The 25,783-nt window shown below is 52.5% G+C and overlaps 2 protein-coding genes and 1 long non-coding RNA gene across 4 annotated transcripts in view; 1 reads left to right on the top strand and 2 right to left on the bottom strand.

Moving 5' to 3' along the window:
* LOC308563256 overlaps positions 1–25,783 on the top strand; it is a 42,672-nt gene that overhangs the window by 10,234 nt on the left and 6,655 nt on the right. The window lies entirely within an intron of this gene.
* Positions 4,068–9,116, bottom strand: NRSN2 (neurensin 2). 2 transcript variants are annotated; one of them, XM_081149731.1, is made up of 3 exons: positions 9,019–9,116; positions 6,562–6,756; positions 4,068–4,881 (listed from the first exon to the last, which is right to left on the bottom strand). In XM_081149731.1, the coding sequence occupies exons 2-3, from the start codon at positions 6,748–6,750 to the stop codon at positions 4,456–4,458; spliced, it is 615 nt and encodes a 204-aa protein (XP_081005857.1). In that variant the 5' UTR covers positions 6,751–6,756; positions 9,019–9,116; the 3' UTR covers positions 4,068–4,455. The 2 variants fall into 2 exon arrangements, with proteins under 2 accessions (XP_081005857.1, XP_081005858.1); XM_081149732.1 differs by lacking the exon at positions 9,019–9,116 and adding an exon at positions 8,262–8,582.
* SOX12 (SRY-box transcription factor 12) lies at positions 19,499–22,849 on the bottom strand. Its single transcript, XM_081150148.1, has one exon. The coding sequence runs from the start codon at positions 22,337–22,339 to the stop codon at positions 21,392–21,394; it is 948 nt and encodes a 315-aa protein (XP_081006274.1). The 5' UTR covers positions 22,340–22,849; the 3' UTR covers positions 19,499–21,391.

Here is a 25,783-nt window from a genome sequence, read left to right as displayed (position 1 = left end):
CAGGGCCAGGGTTTGAAGCCCACCTATTTACCAGCTGTGTGACATTGGGCAAGCCACCTCACTTCTCTGAGCCTTATCTTTACTTACTTGCACATAATAAATGCTCCGATGTAGCCGATAAGAAAATCAATAGCAGAGTAAGTGCTAAAACACAGTTATCAATATGTCTATAGACATACATCATCATCATAATTTACACCCGTTGGTGTGCATATGAGTGTATATTGGCACACACCTATGCATGTAACATGCTTATTCAAGGACTTGTATATGGGCCCACCAATTTACATACGGATGCATGTGTCTGTGAGGCCATTTGGGCTGATTACTTTTTTCCAACAATCACACTAGTAGGGTGGTTTTCCAGAGGATTTTCTGAGCTCTTGTCTTGGGCAGGAATTGGTGTTTTTCTGGGTAGACATGCACATGCTTGCCTGTCTGCGTGAACCTGTGTGAGGGGAATGAGTGCAACCCCATCCCTTATCAGGTTGGTTAGTTGGTAGAATCTGTGGGGATGCGCATCTCCTCTGTACCTATGGATGCCAGGGGTATGGGGCATTCTGAACCTGGATTGTTTGGGTTCAAATCTCACCTATGCAACCTTTGGCAGGATGCTTAAATATTCTGTGCTCAATTCTTATTCTGTGAATTGGAGATAATGATAACCACCTTATGGTGGTCTGAAGACTAACAGAACTAGTTTATATGAAGAGCACTGACTACAGAGCCCTGCACAGACAAGTGCTAAACTTCTGTCCTCTGTGATATATGACATGACCTCCTATTACAGCTCTCACCCTATCGTATCGCCATTGTCTCTACCGGACTGTCCTTTTCACTAGACTGGGAGTCCCTGGAGGTCAGGGCCATGTCTGAGTCATCCTTCATTATAACCTGTGTACTGCCTGCTAATTCGGAACCTCAGATTTCTCCATCATAACAATAGCTAGCATTTATAGGGCACTTCTATGTGCCAGGCACTGTGTTAAGATCATTAGGTCTTCCAACAATTTCAAGAGATTGGTTTCTTTATTGGCTCTATTTTAGAGACAAAGAAACTGAGACTCAGAGAGGTTAAAAAATTGCCCAGACTCACACAGTGACTTGAACCTGGCAGACTGCCTCCCTCACTCTCAGCCTGCTCTTGGCATAAGATTTGGGATGAAGAGTTCGGCGCATGAATGTTGCAGAACATTTCCCTCCTGGACTCCCCACAGCTCTCTCATTCTCTCTCTCTCTCCACATCGCACTAACACCTGCCCCGTATGAACATCCCTGTTTCTCTCTCTCACCTTGGGGCATCTCAGCTCCCTGCCCGGGCACAGCACCCCAGAGGCCAGGCAATGCTCCCAAATCACCCCTTCTTTGGTCTAGTTGGGGGTGAGGTGGAGGAGCTTCTCTGAGGCTGGTCCCCTGGGTCAGCAGGGGTGAGGGAGGGAATGCAAGACAGCAGGACGGAGGGACAGCCTCTGGGGAGTGTGGGGTTGGATGCTCAGGCTCTGGCATAAAAAGAAGTTTAGCAGAAGGTAGACACACACACACACACACACACACACACGTCAGCCTCCCTCCTTCTCCTAGGTCTCCCCACCTCCGAGAGGGGAGGGAATGCAGCCAGAGGGGAGGAGAAATAGCTTCCCCCTCAGGTAAGGGGGAGCTGTCAAACTGCTGAGCTGCCACCATTTTGAAGGAACACCAGAGGGTGCCCAGAGGCAGCTATGAGCTCTGTGTCTATTTAGTCTCCCGCCATGTGCCCCTTGGGTCTCCAGGCGCCACCAAGGCCTAAGGTCTTGTGTATTCTGCTCTTGTTGGGTGCAGTGCCCTATAAATATCAATTAGGTCAAATTGGGGGATAGTGTTGGTCAAATCTTCTCTACCCTTACTGATTTTCTGTCTACTTGTTTCATCATTTATTGAGAAAGAATTGGAATCTATGCCACCGCCTGGAAACTCAGGGAAGTCAACCGGGGCAATTGTAGGGGTCTCATTCATTTATTTCTTGGTCCACTCTCCAAAGGCAATAGAGATTTTATGCATGTACAAGCAAGGTCCATAAATCTTCTTTTTACACAAATGGCTTAGAAGTATTCGTACTGTGCTGCACCTTGCTCCTTCCCACCTAACAATATCACTTGGAGATCTGTGTAGATCAGTACACAAGCAGCTTTTCATTCTTTCACATAGTGTTCCAGTTGCAACTGTGCCATGATTTATTACCTAGTCCCCTATCAATGAACATTAGGTTGTTCCCAAATGTTTTCTGTGACAAACAATGCTGCCGTGTCCAACACTTAGAACTGAACCTACAGACAGACCCGCACAACAGGGAAGGGTCAAAAGACATGTGCTTTCCGTTTTGATATTGCCACACTGCCTCTCTTGGAGGCTGCACCGGGTTACAGCCTGTTTCCCAAGCATGGGATGCTGTACAAAGCACCCCATACTGCATGGCTTCAAACAACAAAAATCTATTCTCTCACAGTTCTGGAGGCTAGAAGTTTGGAGAATTTTGGCTTTTACTCTGAGTGAGGTGGGAACCATGGGTGCATACCGGGCAGAGGAGGGACACAACCTAACTTATAACAGGATTTATCTGGCTTCTCTGTAAATATTGGACTTGGGGGATGGAGAAGCGGGAAGTGGGGAGACCAGGAAGCTGGTGCAATAACCCAGATGAGAGGTGATGGTGGCTCAGGCCAGGGAGCGAGCTGTGAGGCTGGTGAGAAGCGGTTGGATACAGGATGTATTTCCAAGGTCGAGTTGACAGGACTTGCTGATGGATTGGATTTAGGCTGTGAGGAAAGAGTGGAGTCAAGGATGACTCCAAGGTTTTGGCTGGAGCAAACGGGAGGCTGGCGCTGCCATTCTATAAGGCGTGGACAGCACCTGAGGTCTTTAAAGCACTGAGAACGGGGTCTAGGCCCTGGTAAGTTGCCATTAGGGGTTAGCTGTTCATATCGATGGAAAAGATCCCACCTTTGGCTCCAGCTCCCTCCCTAAACCATCCTTGCACTCCCTCTCTCAGGGATGGGGCAGTAGGTGGTCAAGGTGGCTGAAAATTTTCCTTCCCATCAAGCAAGCATTTAAGTTCACCCTCAGCAAGCCTAGGCAAGTGGCTTCACTTCTCTAACCATTAGTTACATCATCTGTAAAACGAAGATGATAATCCCCTTTCTTATGAGGAGAAATGAGAAATGATTGGATTTAAGCAGCCAGCACTCATGGCGCCCCCCCCCCCCCCCCCCAGCCAGGGGTCAGGGAGAAAAGCAGCAACACCTGTATCCACCCCAGCTGTTTATTGAGTGGCAAGGTGGGGTGGAAGAGGTGCAGAATGGGGAGCCGGCCTGGGGCACAAGGGCAGTAGGGCCTGCCTGGTGGGAGAGGATCGAGGACATCTGCCCCCCAGGGAGGTCTCAAAGCTGGTGGTGGCGACACTGAGCCAAGGGGGGGGGGGGCTGTCCACAAATGTCTCTTTCCAGCTGTCTTGGAGCTCCCCCTAATGGCAGAGAACTGAGATGATGCATCACCTGTGGATGATGGTTTCTAGGTGGGGGGACTTAGAGGGACAAAGACATCCCTGTTCTCCTGCACCCTGGCTCTTAGAGACCATTTAAGTGCATGTTCAAAGTATTTTCTGAGCCACCTGGGACATCAGGCCTCCACCTAGTCGCTCTGGGCCAAGCTTGTCCCCAGTCCCATGAAAGCCAGGAAGGCACGGGGCCCAGCTATAACTGAACTAGAGCTGGTCCAGGAGGAGTCGGGAAATGTGGATCTCACAGGCTGCCAGCCTCCATCAGCCACCTCATCTGTACACTGAGGCTAGTAATAGCCGGGATGGGGTGGACAGAGGGGCTCTGATGCCAAAATGCATGAAGAAAACATACTGTAGGGAGCAGGGTCAGGAAGTCCAATGAAGCATCTTCTGACCCATCCTGAGGCATCCTGGTGCAGCTGACAGAGGATGGGGTCGATGGCTGAGAATGACCCTGCTACCCCACCCCACACCCATTGTTGCCTATAGAGGGTAATACACCGGGGGAGAAGAGGAAAGTCATGGAACTCGAGAATCTGGTCCAAACCCCTTTTAATACAGAGGCAGGAACTGGTGGTCTAAAAGGGTAAGGGGCTTGGCCACACAGAGAAAAGAGTGGGGATGGGTTGAGGGAGATACTTTCTGCCCCTGAAGAGCCTGGGGAAGGAGGAATGGGCGAGAAGTTTTGAGTGGACTAGGGGAAGATTGGCATCTTGGATAAGTTGGGCCCTATCCCCTGGGAATGGGCATGGGGATGTGAGCTCCAGGCTCTCTGATCTGGAGTTGAGCCTTCTGGCTGCTTAGACAGAAGGGTCCCTGATAAAAGAAAGAAGTTAAGGAGACAATGGGAGCGGTGGGGTATGCTGAGGAGGAGGAGGGGTCCAGACTCTGGGTCTGATGCCTCCTCTAGCCACGTGGGCCGCTCAAGAGTCCCGCTTTGGCTGGATGGTCTGCACGGAGGATTGTCCAAAAGGGCTGGCGGGCGGCGAGAACCAAGACTGGCCATTGGCATCACGAAAGATGGGGGAGAGCTGCTGCTCTGACTCATCCCTGAAGACCTCCACATGGCTGTCAGCTTCGGTATCCAAAGGTTCCGCCTTGGTGCCCTGGCTCAGCCAGCCGGTCATGGCCCAGAGCAGGCAGATGGCCAGCAAGACCCCAGCTGCCACACAGAGTACAGTGCCTGCCAGGCGGCAGGTGCCCAGAGCCTGGTTGTAGTCAGCTGCCCGCTGATCCAATACCAGGAACTCGCCCTCTCCAATGCCCTCCAGCTTGGGGGGCACAGCATAGCCAGTGGTCAGGGCTGCCACACCCAGCAGCAGAAGCAGGGTCCCCGAGGACAGGCTGATCTGGAGAGAGGCAGACAGATTGGGAGACAGTCAGGGTGTCGGGGGCCCTAGACCAAGGGATCACCTTGAATCCCAACTGGATTTAAAGGTAACCCCTTAATCCAACCTTAAGAGATGGGAATCACAGAACACACCAGCTAGGATATAACTGATAAGGAGCACACACTGCCATGTTCTATTTGGAATCTTGAGGCCTCTTGATTTCCTTCCCAGCTCCCACCTAGCAGTGGGTTTCTCTTGCCAACCTGAGTCTCCCTCCATTATAATTCAGATCCTATCTTATCCCCCCTGTGCCATCTACTCTCTATCTTTCTGGTTAACTCCTACACATCCCTCAGATCTCATCTCAAACCTCACCTCCTCAGGGAAGCCTTCCAGGACACCCCTGAACTGGGTCAAGTCACCTGCTCTACACTCTATGCAAATGCTGTGCCCATTCATTCTTCAGTGCACTCACCTCAGTGCACACTAGGATGTGTACTTTGGTTACTATGTAAGTGATGTCTGCCTGTCCCACTGGACTGAGAGCTGAGAGAGCCACGAGAGCAGAGACTATGTCCACTTTGGCTCACTAGGTGTCTTCCATGCCTAGCACAGTACTAGTATAGAGTAGTGGCTGAGTGAATGTTTGCAGAATAACTAAATGAACCACACCTAGGAGCTCCTTGAGGACAGGAACCATATCTTCTTCAATTCTTTGTCCCCAAGAGCCTAGCACACTGCCTGACTAGAAGATGCTAAAAAATGTAAAACATGTACTGACTTTCTCCTGGAGGTCTTCCCTGACCACCCCAGGCACTGAGAGCATTTTTTCTCCTGGCATCCTCTGCACACCTGGCCTGAGCTGTGCACTTACTCTCCACAGGTTGGCACTTCACTTCTCCACCAGAGTAAAGCCTTTTGAAAGCAGAGACTCTCTGCCTCAGTCTTCCTACAGTGTTTATCAAAGAGCTATGCCCACTGTAGGGACTTGGCTCACAGCCACCTCCATACCTTTACTGACACAGTACACCCTAACTGACCACTCTACCTGGCTGATATGAACATTGATTATTTCTCTTACATCTTCCACTGCCCTGGAAACAGTACCCCAATAAATCACTGGGAAGCACAGTAATATTTAAGTGGGTTGAACCCCTATCCCTGCCAGTCAGCATAAACCATGCCCCTGGACACAGTAATTAGTTCAGGGCTGGGCAAGTGACCCAATCAGAGCCAATGCAGTACTTGCCAGGACTTCTAGAAATAAAAAGCATTGTTTTTTTTCTGAAGGAAATACTAGAGAAAATCCTGATTTCCCTTGGGCGGTGCGGAGTGGAAGACTGAGGGGCAGCATAGTAGCACCCACTTGGGGAACACGTGGGAAGAACCTGAAGCTAATGGGTTGCAGGGGGAAGGGGGCACCATGGGAGACCTAAAGACTAAGAGAAATCTTGAGTCCTCAGTGTGATGGTTTGAACTGCTGGATCAAATTTTGCCTGAAGGCACACAACCTCTGGTTTCTTCTATAAAATAAGCAACATTTTCCCATTATAGTTGAAACCCATCCGAGTTGGGTTTTCTATTGCTTGAACATGCAAGACTCCTAACGGCTACACCATTCCTTTTCTTTCTGTCCACTGAGGGGATCTCTTCCCTGAAACCACAGGAAATCACAAGTTGCTCCTCCTCTAGCCTTACCTTCCAGCACAGTGAGGGCCAAGGTCGACGGGGACACAGAACAGGAGGCCCCTCAGGGTCATCGCTGAGGGCAGTACCTGCGCAGTCCTCATAGAAGAGGTGCAAATAGGAGCGGACCCCATACCACTTGCCGTCTTCCACATTGGGGCCCCGGCCACAGCCACACGAACGGTCATAGCTCGGCATCATGGATCCCTGTGGGGTAGGCAAGGTTCAGCAGACAGAGGGAAGGATCAGTGAGAGCTGCCTGTGGTGACCTTCCCAGGCTCCTGAATCTTTGTGTCCCATCCACCTCTCCTGCTCAAGACACCCCACACTCATAGCACAGCCTGGCCTTCTGGAATGCTGGCCTGGCTTTCTCTAGTATACTGTGAATGAGCCAATGCAACGAAGTGCTTAGCTCAGTGCCTGGCAATTGTAGGTGTCAATAAAGGTGTGTGTTTGCTCTGGAGGCACTCATGGCTGGGACCATGGGTTCTGGAGCCTCACTGTCTAGACTAGAATCCCTGATCCACTGCTTCCTGGCTGTGTGACCTTAGACAAGTGCTTTCACTTCTCTATGCCTCAGTTTCCTCATCTGTAAAACAGGGCTAATGATTCTACCTGCTCTGTACAGTTATTGTCTTCTGGTGCCAAAAGAAATGGTAGCTGTTGTGATTATTATTACTGTAATTTCTTCATTATTATTTTTATCCTGAACTTTTTGAGCCCCATGTCTGGAGTGAGTGGTCCCCATCTCCCTCTCCTCTCAAAACCCCTTCCCTGCCTTTCAGGGTACTCTTGGAGATGATTGTCCTGGCTGGCAGTTGTCTAAGTCAGACAGAGCTCCCCCAGCTGCAAGGCTGTAAAAGATCCCTCCTCAGGGCTGTCACTCACAAAGCAACAACCTCCAAGTCCCAAGGAATCTTGACTCCACAGGAGGTGAAAGTCAGGGGATTTGGGGCCCTTAGGCTCAACGGCTATTAGAATTCTAGAGAAACCTATCTAAAAATCCTTCTTCTCACAAATGGAGACACTGAGGTTTCAGGAATGAAAGATACTTGCGAATCCACACACAGAATCAAAGTCCGGGATGGGGGCAGCGCTGGGGAAGGACAGGGCCCCTCCCCACCTTCATGATGGCCTTCAGCCCCTCTGAGCAGCTTCAGACAAAATAAAGCAATGAGCTTACATGGAAGGGTGAGACAAACTTCCAGTCCCCTCTCATTTCCAATCAGTTGTGGCCCTCAAATTGCTGCGGAGAGACTCACCAGCAACCCCTCCCCCAAACAGACACACACATACAGACACACAGACTCAGTGTGTGTTGGGGGTGATCTTGGAGCCCCCACAGATGCACACAAGTCACAGGAGTGCTGTAGTTAACGACTGTCTATAAACCACAGCTCTTCACAGCCCTTACCCACAATTCAGGCGAAAAAAGAGAAAAAGGAAAGAAAGTTGACAGAATGGGAAAAGGCAGAGACTGAACGCAGAGGCTGGGAGGAGGCTGCGGGGCGGGGCGGGCGTGGCCACGCGGGACGTTGCGGGGCCGGGCACTGCAGCCGGGTGCAGGGGGAATGCGGCCCGCGGGCTTGCCCGAGTCGGAGAAGCGAGGCTTCATTAAAGACCCTGAGGGAGAGGGCGGGGCCCGGGTTCCCCACGGCTGGCCTGGTCATCTCCACGGCAGCTCGCTGTCCTCTTCCCCCAAACATACTCACTCGCTCAGTCCTGCCGGGATCGCAGCGGGAAGGTGACCTTGACGCCCCCCCCCCCCCCGTTCCTGGGCTGCGGGGAGGCGGCCCTGCGGTCTGCGGGAGGGAGGGCGGGATGCTGGGCACGTGGCGCGAGTACCCGGACCAGGGTCGCCATAGAAACCTCTGGGGGGCGCCCCCAGGCGGGAAGGGAGGAGGGAGAGGAGCGGGCTCCGGGTTCGAGGGGGGCGACTGCGGCCGAGCAGGCGGCCCGGGAGGGCTCACGGGAGGTGACAGGCCGGGGGCCTGAAGCCGGACGGCATCTCCCCCTTTGCGCCCCCTCGGTTCTCCCTCCCAGAGCCCCGCCCCCGCCCCCTCTAGGGTCCCGCGGCCCAGGCCGGGAGGGGGGCGCCCGGGGGCGGGGCCGGGAAATCGGGCCACCTCCCCGCCCCCTCGCGCCGCGGCTTCCCACCGGACCTCCCGGGCCGGGTGCGGATTAACCACATCCAGTCCCCTAGAGGTAGAGCGAGTCGCGGCCGGGAGGGGTGGGTTTCAGTAGAGGGGAGCCGGCCCCGCCCCGCGAAGCCTCCGCAGCCCGGCTCCCCTGGGCGCCTGGGGCCCTGGGGCCGGTGGGACCGCTCCCCTGAGGCCCCGCCTCCCAAAGCCCGGGCACGGCCGGCTCGGTGCTGCGGTCCCGCCCGCGGGGGCCGCGGCGGGCGGGGGGCGGGGCGGGGCGCTCGCGGACCCCCGGAGGGCGGGCCGCGGGGAGCAGCGCCGAGCTCACCTCCGCCTGCGGTCTCCGGTCTCCGCCGAGCCCGAGCCGCAGCCGCAGCCGCAGCCGCAGCCGCAGCGCCCGCCGAGCAGAGGCGGCTCGGTCGCGCCTGCGCCGCAGTCGGAGGTGGGGGTGATGCCGAGGAGGAGGGCCCCCCAAGGTCTGGCTCTGCAGATGGCGGGCCCCTGCAGGGTCGCGAGCCCCTGTCCCCTTCCAGGGTTCCCTTCTTTGAGACTCTAGGCCCCTCGCAGAGACCCCACCACATCCCTGAACGACACCCCTCCTGCAGTCCCCTCAACTCCTCACCGACCCTCGCATCACCCCGTCTCCCTGAAAGCCCTTGCCCTCACTGAGCCTTCATTTCTTCAGTGTATCCTCAGCCCCCTCTCCGGGTCTCGTGCCCCTCATGGAGCCCCCCCCCCCCCCAGTATACAAACGCCTCCTGGCTGAGCCCCCGCCTTCGCAGATTCCCACCTCTCTCCCTCCTCTCTGTGCCCCCGCCCACCACTGAGCCTCACCTTTCTCCTCTCTCTCGCTGGGTGCCTACCACGAAGTACCTTCCAGCTCATATCAGGGCCCCTTATCTCTTACTGAAGTCCTCACCTCAGTGAGTCCCCATCCCCTCCCAACCTACCCCTGGCTCTGCCCTGGGCAGTGTGCCTGGGGCCCACCTCCCTGGACAGCCAGCCTTTGCCCAGCAGCTTGTCTATTTCATTCCTTGTCATGTGCCTACAGCCTTGGTTTTGTCCCACCTTTGCTGGGTGGCTTTGGGAAAGTCACCACACCTCTCTGAGCTCCCAGGCACCACTGCACAAACATGTCTTCATGTCTTGAGCATCCATTCTGTCTCTTCATGCTGGGGGCTGGGGCACCGGGATGAACGAACTCTGCACATCTTTTCCGTTCACTATTGTATCCCGAGCCCAAGCCTCACATAGGGCTTGGCACTGAGTAGGCAGCTCAGTAAATATTTTCTGAACACAGACTAATAAGAATATCAAATATACAGGATGGGGCAAAAGTAGATTTACAGTTGTAAGTATGGAAAATAATACAATAATTAATAAATAATAATACAAGAATAAACTGTTTCGTGTAGTCACAACTGTAAACGTGCTCTTGCCCCATCCTGTATGATGCTCATTATGCGCACAGTCTTGTCTAAGTACTTATATGTATCACTCATGTAACCGTGTGTGTGGGGGGGGGGAGAGCTCAAAATTATAGGCCTTGAGTGGAGAGGCAGGCTACATGAGATCCTTCGGGGCCTCATAAGGAGTTTGGACTTCAACCAAAGAGAAGTGGAGAACCATGGAAAGGTTATAAAGAGGGGAGGGCTGTGATCTGATTTGTACTGTAAAGATCCCTCTGGCTGCTGATCCCTTAGAACAGGATAGAAAGCTCAAGAGTGGCAGCAGAGAGACCAGCGAGGAGACTCCAGACCAGAGATGATGATGTCTTGCCTAGTGAGCTTGCAGAGAAATGGATGGATTCAAGAGATGTTAGGAGCTGAAATGAACTACGGGGATGGCAAAAGATTGGAGACAACCTGTGACCATTTTCATGGCTGCAAATTCTTTAGCATTTCTCTTTAGAAAGGTAGGATCTCTGTACTCTCTCTTTGTATCTTGAGTGAGCTGATGACGGCTTCAACCAATAGAGCATGGTGGACACTATGCCCTGCCTTCCAAGGCTAGGACACGAAAGACGTGCACTTCCCCGGAGCTCTAGCTCTTGGAGACCTGAGGCTTTGTGTAAGAAGTCTGTCTGCCTTGAGGCTGGCATGCAATGAAGCCAGTACCACATGGAGAGCCCACATGGAGGCGCCACAGTCCCAGCTGAGCTTGGCCTTGGAGTCACCCTCGCTCAGTATCAGACACGTGGATAAACAAGTAGATAATTCCAGTCCACTGCCACTGGGATCAGCTTCAGCTCTGATGATACTGGACAGGGGGTGAGGTTCTGGAGGGCATGGGAAGGGGTGAGGTTAAAGGCACAGAAGAGTGGGCTAGGCGTGAGCCAGCCCAGGGAGGATCCAGTGTTCTCTGCTACATAACCAACCAGCCGGATCCTGGGGAGGGAGGGGAGTGGCCACTGAAAAGAGACACAGTGTGGTGGTGTGAGCTGAATTCTGCAGTTAAACAGATGCAGGTTTCAATCTGCCACTTGCTACTTACACGATTTAACTGCTCTGAGCCTCAGTTTCCCTGACTGTAAAATAGAGATAATAGTAGTAGTTGCTTCTCAGAGGGCTTATAAGAGTGAAATGAGAGGTGCATATAAGACACTTAGCAAAGCACCTGGAATAAAGTAAGAACTCAATAAAGGATTGTCGTTACTACTATTATTGTTATGTTAGTTTATAGGTGGGCAGTTGAGTGACATGACACCTGATAAATTGAAGGCTCTTAAGAAAAACAAGACACATTGTCTATAAGAAAGAGAAAGGCTTTAGCTCAACAGGATGCTTAAAAACGGTGGCAAGGCAGGCACAAAAGTCCACATTTTGCATGATTATATATATGAAATATCCAGCCAGAAAATCCATAGAAGTAGAAAACAGATTAGTGGTTTCTAGGGGCTGGGGAAGGGAGGAATGGGTAGTGACTGCCTTAATGAATTTCTTTTAGGGTGATAAAAATTATTTAGAACTACATACTGGTGATGATTGGCCAACATTGTGAATGTACTAAATGTCACTAATGATAAGTTTTATGATATGTATATCTTACCACAATTTTTTAGAAAAGGTGGTGAAGACTTGTTGAGCATTTACTATGTGCCAGGCTAATTTATCTTCTCAACCTTATGAGATAGGAACTATGATAATTCCTGTTTTACAGATGATAAAACCTGGGTCTTCGGAGGGTAAGTTACTTGCCTGAGGTCATGCAGTCACAACGTGGCAGGCTCTGAATTTGTTCTGATGGCTCTGAGGCCATGATCTGTGGCGACTGTGGTCTGCATGGCTATGACTTTCTTTGGCAGTGTCAGGAGAAATGGGAATGGAGAAGGCTGCTGATACTCCAGCTCCGGTTGTGGTTCTCCTGGACAGGTGGGACAGAAGGACGGAATATGGGGGATGCAGAGAGCATGGGAGAGAACAGATCCCACACTGAACGTCAGGAGGATCCTGGCTCAGTGTGGATGCCAAGCAGCCCAGGAGGGGAGCAGATGGATTTGGAGAAGATGCAGGGATTTTAGACTGAAGATCTCAGGGAAGTCCAAAAATAGCTGGATGGGAAGGAGGGGAGTCTGAGGTCAGAGTGTGGGACCCTGTAGTTAAAGATTTTAATGTGGAAACTTGTAGATGAGGCTGTCTAAGCCAGTGCAGTCCAATAGAAGTTTCTGCGAAGGCAGGAATGTTCTATATCTGTGCTGTCAACTGGAGCACCTCCATGTAGCTTGGGCTTTACGACGGCGACTGGGGTCTAAGAGGGTATATTCCACAAATGAGTTTTCCAAGAGCGGGAAGAGAAGGCCAGTCCTCTTGAAAGCTAGGTCCAGAGCTGGGCCAGCATCATTACTTCCACGACATTCATTGGTTAAAGCAGTTGCTGGGCCAGTTCAGATTCGAGGGGAAGGGAAATAAACTCCATCTCTTGAAGGGCAGAGTGACCAAGAGTCTGTGGCCGTCTTTAATCCACCACAGTCTTTTCCTTCTACCCTGAGTAGGACGAGATGTCATTGGAGGGTTTTGAGCAGGGGAGGGAAGGAGAGAATCTGACTCAGACCTTAAGGGGCCATTGTGGCTGCAATGCAGAGAAGAGACCACTAAAGGCAGGGTGACAGCACCGGGTGAATGGGGAGGGGTGGTGGGGTCTGAGATGGCAGTCCTGGTCCAAAGCAGGGCCCTGGTAGCGAGGTTTGTCCCACTGACACTTGACTGTCCGGTATTGTGGCCACTAGCTGCATTTGGTTAAACTTAAAATTAAAGTAGTTGAAATAAGACACAGAAGGAAGAAGGCCTACGGATAAAGGCAGAGATTGGAGTGATGCAGCCACAAGCTAAGGAAATTCAAGGACTGTGAGATGGTTTTGTAACAGTAGATATCTCAAATCAGTCCCTACTGTGGCCTATAACTGCACCTTCCCCACAACCTTACTTACCTCCTTGGTCTCATCTTCTCCCATTCCTTCCCTCACTGTCCTCCAGCCACACTGGCCTCCTTGCTGTTCCTTGAATGAGCCAAGAATGTCAGGCAAACTCCTACCTCAAGGCTTTAGAGCCTTTGCATGTGTTTGTCTCTCTGCCCTTCTTGCTTTTTGCTAGCTTCTGGCTTTATTCAGATCTCCGCACATATGTGACCTTACCAAAGAGGTTTTCTTTAAATATTGTGTGGAGACATAAATGGCTCGCCAAATTTCCATGTGCTTCACATATATTTCCGAATCCCCTTGAAGTTAGACAAAAGCCATATAATTTGTCATGCCGGTGTGGCTCAGTGGTTGAGCATCAACCCAGGAGATCCTGGTTCGATTCCCAGTCAGGGCATATGCCTGGGTTGAAGGCTTGATCCCCAGTGGGGGGCGTGCAGGAGGCAGCTGATCAGTGACTCTGTCATCATTGATGTTCTTATCTCTCTCTCCCTCTCCCTCCCTCTCTCTGAAATCAATTATAAAAGAGAGAGAGAAGGGGAAACCCCTAAGGAACACCTGACAGGTATTCATAACCTGCATTAAAAGAAGAGAGGTCAGGTAACTTTTTTTTTCTTTTTAATCTTCACCCGAGAGTATTTTTCCCATTGCTTTTCAGAGAGAGTGGAAGGAACAGAGAGAGAGAAAAAAATCCATGTGAGAGAAACACATCGATCGGTTGCCTCCTGATTGGCTGGGGTACGTGCCCTTGACAGGAGTTGAACCTGAGACCCTTCAGTCCCTGGGCTGACGCTCTAACCACTGAGCAAAACCATCTAGGGTGAGGTCAGGTAACTTCTTTAAGTCACACAGCAAATTCTCCGATGACCTCAAACTCAGACTTCTTTCCATTCTGGGTTAGTATCCAGGTCTCTAAAAAAAATCCTTGGTTTAAGAATTTTTTGGACAGAAGCAGCAGAACTTGACATTCATTTAGTTAACAGGAAATCCTGAAAACAACCAAGAGTGAAAAATTAGGTTGCTAAGAAACCTCTGAGGATTGGGAGAGGGTTGGAATCTATTGCTAGGCAACCTGGAAGAAGCTAGACAGGCAGGTTTGGCTTTATAGCACCTTTCTCCCACCTTTTTGTAGGCTTCTACAATGCCAGGCTGCGTATGCTCTCAAAGACCTCTAATCCAACCACCTAACTACGGATGGGGACACTGAGGCCTCAAAAGGCAATGTGGTTAGCCCAAAGTTGCTCCAATTTCTCAACAAGAGCAAAGACAAATGGCATGAGAGGCCCTTGTCATGGCGAGTGGCCTGGCATGGTTGAAGCAGTTTTAGGACAGAGCTAGTAGGTGAAGGGAGAGTCTATAAAACAGTAAAGAAGTTAACTGCAAAAGGCCTTGAATTCCAGGTCAAGAACTTTAGACTTTATCCCGAAGGTAGTGGGGAGCCACCAGAAGGTTTTCCTTGGTGGTCAGATTTGTGTTTTCAAAAGATCCCTTGGGCTTCGGTGTGGAGACTCCAAGGAAAGTCCAAATGCCTTCAAGGCTCTTCATGCTCTTGCCAGTCTTTCTCCTCTCTCCCCACCAACCCTGCAGCCTCAGCCAACTTCTTTCCATGTCAGCCTGTTTTGCTGAGTCTTCCCACTTGCCTTTGCTGGTGTCTGGAAAGCTTTTTCCTTCACCTGAACTGTTCTAGTTATAATTGCTGCCCCCAAACTCAGTAGTAGGATAACCACCATTTCATTATGCTCATGAACACTATGGGTTAGAAATTCAGACAGGGAAAGAGGGGGTGGCTTGTCTCTGCTCCATGATGGCTGAAATCTCAGCTGGGAAGACTGCAACAGCTGGGAGTGACTTGAATGACAGGGGGCTGGAAACACCTGGAGGCTTCTTCACCTACATGTCTGGCCCCTGAGCAGATTCCTGCATGCCTGGGGCACCTACACATGGCCTCTCCATGTGTCTTGGGCTTCTTTCCCACATGACGGTCTTAGGGTTGTTGGGCTTCTTACATGGTGGTTGGGTGTAACGAAACCTTGGAAACATGCAGCATCATTCTACGTTATCCTATTAGTTACAAGTGGGTCACAAAGGCCAGCCCAGGTTCAAGGGGAAGGACAGTTATTGAAAGAATATCAAAGAACTTGCAGCCATGTTCTAAAACCTACTGAGGTCTCAGAGCTTAAATATCCTAGAGGAGGTAATCTGACCACACCCAGCTCCCTGTCTGGACTAAGTGCCTTCTCTGTGTTCCCCCAGCCCCTCTGTCCATCTCCATCACTGCATTTCTATCCCTGTGTTTAGGTACCTTTCTCCTCCTCAGATCTGTGGGCTCAGTGAGAACATGCCACATTTGTCTTTTTCACCTTTGTATGCCCAGAGTCTGGCATAAGCAAACCCTTAATAAATGTCTGTTGAATGGCTGAGTGAATGAGAGATTGAATGACCTAAGGCATGGAGTCTAATGCAGAAATCAATCTTTCCTCATGAAGCTTACATACTAATTGGAAAGATAGGTAAAAAATTAAAACTATATGTGATAAATACTATTAACAAAAATTAAGCAAAGGAGATAGTATAAGGGGTGGTGATGGTGATACTTTATAAAAATGGTCAGGGAAGACCTTTTTGAGGTAGTGACATTGGAGCTGAGACCTGAAGGAAATGGGGGACTAAGTCATGTGAGTATCTGGGAGAAGAGCATTTCAAGCAGAGTGAGAAGCATGTGCAAAGGGCCTGAGGTTGGTGTGTTGGCAGTTTTGAGGAACAACAAGGAAGTCAGTATAGCTAGAGCATGTTGAGAAAAGGAAAAAGCAGTTGGAGATGAGTACCAGGGTGAGCCGTGAGCCAGGTCACATAGGGCTTTAGAGCACACCCTGAGGATGGTTTTGAGTGTGAATGAGATGGAGACCACTGGAGAGTTTTCAACTGATTTATAGTTTAACCATATCCCTCTAGCTTATCTGTGGACAATAAGACTGTGAACAAGGCAAAGCAGAAAGCAGAGAGTCCAGTGAGGAAACCAGTACAGGATCCAGGCAAGAGATTGTGGGAGCCAGGACCAGGAGGGTGGCGATGAAAGAGGTGAGAAGTGATAGGACACAGGATACATTTTGAAGGTAGAGCCAAGGGATCTGAAACTATGAGAAAAAGAGGAGTCAAGAGACTGAGAGGTTTTTGGCCTTTTACTGATATGTGAAGATGTGGGTGGGCTTGGGGAGCAAGCTTGAAAGCTTTGTGGAAACAAGAATTCATTTTTAGACATGCCAAGTTTGGGGTGTCAATTAGGTATCCCAGTGGAGATGACAAGAAGGCAGTTAGAAATACAAGTCTGGCAATGTTGGGATGGAGATATAGACCTGAAAATCCACAGTTAAGATAAACAGAATTCTAAGACGGCCCCCAAGATTCCCACCCCTTGGTGTGCATGCCCAACATAAGCCCTTCCCCAGTGTGGGCGAGACCAGTGAGTGTGATGTGTGTCACTGCTGTGATTGATCAGGTTACAGTGGCAAAGGCGAAGGGATTTTGCAGATGTGACTTAGGTTTCAAGTTAGTTGATTTTTAGTTAATCAAAAGGGAGATTTTTTGGGTGGGCCCAAGTGAATCAAGCTAGTCCTTTAAAAGAGAGCCTTCCTTGAGTCAAGTGACTTGAAGCTGAGAAAGATTCTCCAGCTGACCTTGACAAAATAAGCTGCAGTGCTTGACAGGGCTTGTGAAGAAAGAACTGTGAGCGGCTGGCTCTTAGAAATCAAGCATGACACAGGTGACTGCCAGGAAGAAAACAGGAACCCTGTCCTTAACCACAAGGAACTGAATCTGCCCACCACTCTGTGAATTTGGAAGAGGGTGCTCAACTCCAGAAAGGGGTGCAGCTCAGCCAACACCTTGACTGCGGCCTTGCGAGATTCTGAGCAGAGAAGCCAGCGAAGGTGGGCCTGGCCCCCTGTGAAATAATAAACACGTTTTAAGCTGCTAAATTTCTCGCAATATGTTATGCAGCAATAGATAACCAACACATCAGCAGGTAAGTGTCATTAAAATCTTGGAACCAAGATGGCTTAAATAACCCAGGCAAGGGACCTGACTGTTGAGTCAATGACCGCAGGAATGCAGACATTGGAGTGGGACACACCCCCAGCCCCAGCCCCAGCCCCAACTGCTTCCTACTCCTTTCAGCCACTAGGTGTCCCCAGAGTCCACATAAGCAGACCTCCCCACCTTTCTCAGGTCAGAATCCATTTCCTTCTGAAATGGAAGGAACCAAGTAATAAATGGTCTCTCCTCTGTTCCTATTCCACCTCCTCCACTTTACATATGAGGAAACTAAGGCCTGCAAAAGGGAAGAGCCTGGTCCAAGTTCCCCCCGCCCTGTAGCACTGTCAACCGCCAGGCATTTACCCTCCCCCTGCTCTGCCTCCTCCCTGGAACTTCTGAAGGGCAAACACAGACTACCGCCCTTTCTCAGCTTTGACCAGGGTAGGGACTTCGAATGAGAATGACACCAGCAGAGGGCTTTGTGGGCTGAAGCTGAAGTGTCTATGGGATGCCCATTGGAGGGTACAACTCTGAGGCTGGGGCAGTGTTGGTGGTGAGGGGATGAGACTCCTCCTAACACCAACTCCTGAGGGTGGGGGGCATCAGAGATGCCAGGCGAGGGTTGCTGAGCCAGCTACCCAATGCCTTTTGTCCAGCCCCTTGCACCCTCCATTGCTGACTGGGTTCTCTAGAAACAGACACGGAGACTGAGTTTGGGGTGCAAAATATTTATTAGGGATAAACACCTGTGAAAAGAAAAGGGAGGAAGCAAGATTGGGCATAGGAAGTCAAATGGCACTGCTGGCCTGGAAAAGCCTCCCCAACCCTGGAGGGGCCCTGGGTGGCTATGGGGGAGGGGCAGTACAAGTGCTGTCTGCCAGTGCCTGTCTTACAACGAACTGAAATGGCCAGGCAGTCATACCTGATCTCACTCAGACACCAGATACAGGCAACCCTGGGTGAATGGCTCTCTGCAACTGGAGCAGACCCTCAAAGAGCTGACAGGTAGAGGCTCTCCGCTGACCATACTTCCCACAGCCAGGAAAGTCCTTCCTTGAAGGGGATTCTGGGTGACTCATCTGTCTTCCACACCTCCTCAACTCTTTCTTGTAGGATTTTTTCTGGAGGGGCATCTTGCTTCCCATCAGAGAGGCTGAGAAGCTGTTACTGTAACTTCTGCACTGCCCCAGGCCACCTTTCTGTACATGCCCAGACCTCCCAAATGTGCTCTAGTCCCCCTTTAAATTATCTATGGATATCCCGGTCCCCAAATACCCTCTCTAAATACGGTCTGCACACTTGGCCTTGGTTCTTACTGGGGAAACGGGCTTTGTCCAACCTTAGGAATTCACAGGATCGGGCAGAGGAAGAATTAGGGTGAGGGGGTGTCGGGGACAAAAGAATATTGAAAAGCCTTGGTCTCGGTTTCCAAAACACACTGGTGAGAATCACAAGGGCAGGAAACATTGTTTCTTGCTGCTTGTCTTTACTCATTCAATAGATCTATACTTTGGGCCAATTATGTGCCAGGCCCTGAGCCAACAGTCTTATACCATCTGCAGTTTCAAATAGGGAGAGGCAACACCCTGAAGTAATAGAGACAGACCCAAGATTTGGAGCCCTGTCTCTGACCTTGGCTGCTCTTCACCACTCTGACTCTCAGTTTCCTCCTCTGGACAAGGGAGTAATACAATTTCTGGAGCACCATGTTAAATGCTTCTCACCTTGAACTTCATTTCACCCTATCAAGCAGGTACCACTATCATCCCCATGTTACAGGTATGGAAAGAGGAGTCAGGGTGAAGTGAACTTGCTCAAGGTCACACAGGTAACTGAGCTAGGCTTTGAGCCCAGACAATGTAGCCCAACACTGCGTTTTAATCCTCATTAAGATCAGGGTCAAACTGGTGTCCCCCCGGGCGAGGTGTGCCTCACACATTGCATTTGGTCCACAAGGACTTAAAAATATTTGTATCAGCTTTCATTTTGAAATTGAGATGACCACAGAAACATCCACTTTCCACCTTCTCTTGAAAAATCTAGACACCTGCCACTGTGGGCTGCAATCCCACAGGGTCACAACTGACAGGTGAGCAGCCCTACCCCTTGATGTGGGTCATGAAGCCAGTGTCCACCCAGACTCTCATTCATTTATGTTACTTGCCTGGCCCCTGCAGGAATGGGTTTGCCATCCTTAATGAAGACCAAGGAGTCCTGAGATAGAGGGAGACAGAGGCCTGGAGGGGCCAGGTGACTTGTCCTGGAACCCCCAGTTCTTCCTGGATGGTGCTAAATCAAAAGACTTGAATCTGGCAAACTGGGAAGGGTTGAGGAAAGGCACAGACATGTAGAACCACAGGGCGAGGTAGGGGCAAATACACTTTATTCAGTCCTGGCATCAGACTGGCGTAAATCCTGATGTGGGTGCCAGTGCCCCAGATGGGAGGGATCCCTCCTCTCAGCTACTAGACTAGTTCTCCAAGACCACAGACAATGACATCTCTTCACTCACATGACGTTTTCTGGGGTTTTTCATTGTCTTTTTGTTGTTGTTTTACTTAAAAAAGAGAGAGAAAGAGAAAGAAAGAAAAAGAGAGAGAGAGAGAGCGCGAGAAAGGCCCAGAGCCGGAGCACCAAGCGTAAAGGAGGCAGCTGGTGGCTTTGTCAGCGACGGGAACGCGTGGGGCAGAGACCAGCAGAGACCCTGGGCAGGGGTCCCGGAGGACTCTGGGACCGTTTGTTCCTGAGATTTGTGTGTGTGAATGAGAGTGTGTGCACACCTGGAAGGGTGAACACACGCCGGTGAGATACAGGTAGTGAGGGCAAGGGGGTGGGGGGAGGCCGGAGGGGCGGGGCTTGGGCGGAGAATTGGAGTAAGAGGGGTAGTAACATCAGGGGCAGGGTCCCGAAGACACCCCGAACTGGGCACAACTTCCTCCTACAGCAGCGCTATCCCTATTTTTCACACGTAAAAACTGAGGCGCCCAGGGCACACCTCCACTGCTCTGACCGCCCTTCAGTCTCACTGGTCCAGTCGATGGTCTCTCTCAAGTCAGCTGCTTTAAAACGAGGCTCTTCTTTAAAACGAGGCTCTTCTTGCCACTCCATCTGCTATCACGCCTCAGTCTCAACCCTCTAGTAGCAACGTGCCTCAGTTTCTCCCACTGAATACTATCACTGTGGGCAGAGGGGCTTGGGTGATAGGAAGGGGCCGTGAGCTTCAGGAGCCCGGGCTGGGAGTGTGCCCTGGAGTGACGGCACTTCTGGGAGAGTGGGGGAGCAGCAGGGACCCTGTCCCCAGAAAGACTGGTACGTGTCTTGGTTCTGAGTTTTCCTGGGGTGAATTTCCAAAGACGCTACCCCAAATTCCCAGGTGGAGGGAATTAAAGAGAGGTTTCTGGGGACCAAGATAGGCTGTATAGGCATTCAAGCAGTCGGTGTGTGTGTGTGTTGGGGGGGGGGTGCACGTGGGTCTGTGCGACCCCGTGATTGAAAGGGGGTTAAGCCACTTGGGACAGTTCCAAGCTCCAAACCAACCCTTTCGGACCAGCTAGTCCCTTTCTCCCCCTTCTGAGAGCACCTCCCATTAAGGCAGTGACGCCCCGTCGGGTTGAAAGGAAGCCGCAGCTCCCGGATCAAAATATTTCTCAGGATAGCTCTACACCCACCCCGCTAGTCCCCGGAGCTGGCGAGAGGGACCAGCCCCCTCCTCCCAAGAAGCACTAAGCATGCGCGAGAAGGGGGCGGGTCCCAGCGCTCCAGGAGTAAAAGAAGCGCGCCCCTCCCCCCCTTGGGAGGCGAGGGGAGGGGCCTGGGAGAATCGCGCGGGGCCGCCGGGCCCCAGCGCCCCCTTAAACAAGAGGAGGCGGGCTAGGCGAAGGCGGAGGGATCCCGGAGCAAGGGCAGGGGCGTGTCCTCCGGCCTCGAGGAGGGGCAAGTGCATAGTGGGGGAGGGGCACAGGTCTGTAGGAAAGGACGGGAGGTGTATCGGAGGGGGGCTGGCTGCTGGTGGCTGTGCAGGAGGGGGCAGGACGGGGAGGGGCTTGAATGTCACGGAAAGGATGGGGGTTGGGTTGTCTTGGGGTGTGTCTGCGGGGGAGGGGCATGTCTGGATTCGAGGGGGATGGGCACGTCCAGGAGGGGGGAGGCTGCGTGGGAGATGGGGTGCCAGCCTCGGCCTCCGAGGGGCCCCAATACCTGATTCCTGTATGTAAACAGCTGGTTTGGGGGCTTGCGCGCCCCGCTGACGGTGGGCTCAGTAGGTGAAAACCAGGTCGGCGATGCTAGACGGGCGCCAGTCCCCCGCGATCATCTCGGTAACCTCGGGGGTGCAGTAGTCCGGGAACTCGAAGTGCGACGTGCCCGAGGGAGGCTGCAGGTCCGGGTCTCGGTCCAGGGCGCTGCAGTCCAGGCCGGCTGGGCCCGGGGGCAGTTTGGACAGAAAGCCCAGCGACTCCTCCCCCGACGCCACCCTCTCCTCTTCGCCTTCCTCCGCTGCCGCTGCCTCCTCCTCCTCTTCCTCAGGCTCCTCGTCCTCCGACGGAGTCGGGGAGGCGGTGGTGACAGCCGTCCCCTCGCCGGACGGCCCCTGGGCGCGCTCCGCTGGTCCCCGGGCAGCCCGCCCCGCCGGGACCATCTTCCACAGCTCCCGCCCGGGGGTCTCGACCAGGCGCACTTCTAGCAGCTCCTCGTCGTCGTCCTCATCGTCGTCCTCGGGCGCTGCCGCGCCGCCCCCCAAAGGCCCTCCCGCCGCTCGGCGGCCCCCGCGGCTAGGCAGCTGCGGCCCGGGCTTGAGCCGGCTGCCACCACCGCCACCGCCGCCGGGGGGGCGGGGCCGCGCCTTGGCTGGCGCCCCCTTGCTCTTTTTGCGCGGCCGGTACTTGTAGTCCGGGTAATCCGCCATGTGCTTCAGGCGCAGCCGCTCCGCCTCCCGCACGAACGGGATCTTCTCCGAGTCCTGCAGCAGCTGCCAGCGGCGGCCCAGGCGCTTGGAGATCTCGGCGTTGTGCATGTCGGGCCACTGGTCCATGATCTTCCGCCGTTCGTGTTGTGACCACACCATGAACGCGTTCATCGGTCTCTTAATGTGCCCGCTCGGGGTCTTGCACCAGCCGGGCTCACGCGCCCCCTCCTCGGCCGGCCCGGGCCCCGGGGGCGGCGGCCCGCCGTCCCGCTTGGCCCGCGTGCCCCGCTGCTGCACCATCGCGCCTGGGCCCGGGGCCGCTAGACGCCGCCGGGGGCCGTCCGCATCCTCCGCGGCTGGGGGTGGGGGAGGAGGCAGCAGCTACGGAGGGGCGGCCCCGCCCCACAGCTCGGCCCGGCCCCCGAGAGCTGGGGATAGAGGAGCTGGGCGCTCGGGCCCAACGGACGGCGGGGGGAGGTCAGCAACTCGGTCTCAGGCGGGCTCGGCGCGCCCCCGCCGCTTCCCGCAAGTTGCGCCTCGCTGCAGGCTACACATTGCTTTCCGGGGGCGGAGGATTCGTACCCCCGGAGCCCCCGCAGGCTCTCTTAGCAGCCTCCAGCTCAGCCGCGGCCCGCGCGCGCGCCGCTCCCGGCCCCGCCGCCTTCCAGTGTCTTTCTCCCCGCGCGGCCCCGCCGGCGCGCGCACCACCCCTCCCCCTCGCCGTCTGCGGGCCGCTGCGGCGCGCGCGGGGCCGCCCCGTGTAAACACCGAGGTGCCCGCTTGGGCTGCGGCCGGGCCACGCCTCGCGCTCGGGCGGCGCGTCACCCGTTGCTGGGCAGAGAACCCGATATTTGCATCTCCCAATCGCTGGCTGCCAGTGCGGGGCGGAGCTGGGCGGTCTAGCGCCTGGGATTGGGGGTGTCGGATGAGATCGGTTTCTTTTCTTAGGTTGGGGACTGGAGGGCGGGGGCGCCGATTGTGCTTCCCATCTGGCTCCGAAAGCTTGTTCTCGCCCCGCCTTGCCTTTGAAATTTTAGCTTATTCGATGACACCTGCCGCCAGGTAGGACCTCTGCCCCCTCCTCTTTCGGGGCGTCTTTTTGAACCGTCCCAGAACAGAATGTTGGGGACCCAGGCTCAAGAAAGCTTCGTAAGGTGACAGACTGATCGTGTCATAGATGTAGTCCCTGCTTAGTACAGAGAGGGTCCAGCCACATAGGTGCTCAACAAATGCTTTTGGGCCCAGTGAACCCTTTCATATTATCTCGTTCGAGGCGCCAGTAGATCCTGAGAAGAAACCGAGGCGTACGAAACCGGGGACATGTGGACTAGGGCTGGAAACGTAGGCTCGCGGTCCCCGCTCGCTCTTCTCTGCTCAGGGCGCAAGGGCCCGGGGCACCTCGCCTACCAGCGAAGTCCTGAGCAGGGCGGACTCCCGCTTTTCACAGTCCTCGGGCGCGGTTCGGGGATGTGTGGGTGCCCCATCACCGGGTCCCATCACACACCGCAGCCAGGCTGCGGTGAGAAGGCCGAGACGCCCCTCCGGGGTCGAACGAAGCGTGCGCGGGCACGGGGCGGAGCCAGGCCGAGGGGCGTGCCGGCGACGCACGCTCCAGGCGCGTGGCGGGGAGGGGCTGCGCGCTCCCAGCTCACCACGTGTGATCCCGCACGGGCACTGCGGGGTGTGTGCTAACCTCGGGGGAGGTCACCTTCACCGCGACCGGGACCGGGGCAATGGGAGGGAACGCAGAGGCCTAGCCCCTCGGAATCAGTTGCTGGAAGGGGTCTAAAATGGCATTCTGCTGGGGCGAAGTGGGTGGGCACCGTCCGGGCGGAGGGCACCTTTCTCTGGCTGCAGACCTCACCCTCCACTCGGCGGGTGGGGGCTGAGAGCCCAACCTGAGGGTGTGGGGCGTGGAGGAGGGGTTGAGCCGAGGCTCTGCAAAGCAGGGGGCGGGGTGATGCTCCGGGTGCCCCGAAGGGAAATTGGAGCATCGCGGGCGGGAGGGGGTGACTCTTAAAGGCACAGGGCACTCGGAAGGAGAAGGTTGTGCTCTCTACCAAATGCTTCGTCCGCCGACTTACTGGATGCTGAGATCAGGCTGTTCCCGTTTGAACATTCACAATGGCATTGAGCCTGACCGGTTCAATGCTCGATGGAGGCAATTACTGTATTCATATCCCAGTACCTCCTTTGCTTATCTTAAAATGGGGAAAAAGCATTTTCTCATATGGTGGTTTTACAAATTAAGTGAGATGATGGGTGTAAAAACATCCGTGACGCCTAGTAAAGGTATCAAAGAGTGAGCACATGAAAAATAAAAGCTTTAAATTTTTTTTCTAACACTATTTAATTTTTTCGATTTAATATTCGTTTTATTTTAAATGACATGATCGACACTGCCATCTTTTAAACGCTCAGGGCCTCTCAAAGGTCTTACTCTGGCTCTGTGACTACTGCTATTATTACTATAGTTTATGCCTACTGGCCTTCTGGATGTTCCTCAAATACAGAAGGCTTGGGCCCACTATATGGCCTTTGTACACGCTGTCTCCTCTGCCTGGAAAACTCTTCAACCCCATCCCCACATGGCTGGTCCATCTCATTCTAGCCTTAGTTCAGATGGGACTCTCCAGAGAGGCCTGCCCTGACCACTCTCTGCTGTTGCTTACCTGTCACTATACATCTCAGGTGCAGAGAATTGAGTGTCCATGACTGGCTCACTTTATGTTTGTATGTATTTATTTATAAATAATGTAAGAAAAACCACTGCAGAAAAATCAGCAACCTAATGCAAGAACTGGAAAATTAATAACCTACCTTCCCTATGAACTTTCCCATTCCATCTCCTGCCTTCCTTCTATTCTGAATCTTCCCTTACATTAAAAAAAACAACAGCTTTATTGAGATATAATTCACATACCATACTATTCATGCATTTAAAGTGTACCAATCAATAGTTTATTCACAGAGTTGTGCAACCGTCACTGCAATCACTTTTGAATATTTTCATCATTCCCCAAAGAAACTGTACTCACCTTTGTTCTAACCCCCAGCTCTAAGGCAAACATTAATCTCTCTGTCTCCATGGATTTCCTGCACCATTTTACATTCCTACCAGCAGTGTATGAGGATTCCAGTTTCTCCTTTCTCTTCTTACTTTTTCAAATGTTTTTCTTAAAAATATCCTCTTTAGCTTTATCAAAGTATCATGCTCTATGCAGTATTCTGGTACTTACTGTCTCACTCAATATAGTGCTAAAATTCATCTACATTATCACACCTGTGTGAGGTACATTCATTTTTCTACTGTGGGACTATACACAATTTTCCTACCCATTCTCCTGTCCACAGACGTTCGAAATATTGCCAGATTTTTGCTCTTATGAAGAGTGTTACTGTTAACAGTCCTAGATGTGTCCCTGGTGCTCAAGGGCAGAAGGTCTCCCAAGTATCTCATGGAAAGTGTGATTGCACATCTGAAGACATATGATTGCTAACTTTTACAAGGTAATGCCAAACTTCCAAGTGTACCAATTTACTTTTCCAGTAACATACAAGAAATCCTGATTTTCCATATCCTGTCCCAAGTTTGGTATTATCAGGTGTCTTTGTTTCGGTTGCATGATTCTCTTTCATCACCCTTCCTATCTTTTTCATACCACCAACCACATCTGCAATTACTTTATTTGTTCATTTGTTTTTTGATGTCTCATCTACACTAGAATGTCAGCTCCAAGAGGC

The sequence above is a fragment of the Miniopterus schreibersii genome, assembly GCF_964146895.1.
Source record: "Miniopterus schreibersii genome assembly, chromosome: 10".
In the NCBI taxonomy this organism is placed as follows: Eukaryota; Metazoa; Chordata; class Mammalia; order Chiroptera; family Miniopteridae; genus Miniopterus; species Miniopterus schreibersii.
Note: the sequence above shows the minus strand (reverse complement) of the source record. Positions and strands in the feature narration are given on the sequence as shown.

Bases quoted from the DNA above. Each gene is read 5' to 3' on its own strand.
- NRSN2 (XM_081149731.1), bottom strand. From the start codon at position 6,750: ATGATGCCGAGCTATGACCGTTCGTGTGGCTGTGGCCGGGGCCCCAAT. The intron at 4,882-6,561 runs GTAAGGCTAGAG...GCCTCTCTCCAG, and splicing joins GGCCCTCACTGTGCTGGAAG to ATCAGCCTGTCCTCGGGGAC.
- SOX12 (XM_081150148.1), bottom strand. From the start codon at position 22,339: ATGGTGCAGCAGCGGGGCACGCGGGCCAAGCGGGACGGCGGGCCGCCG.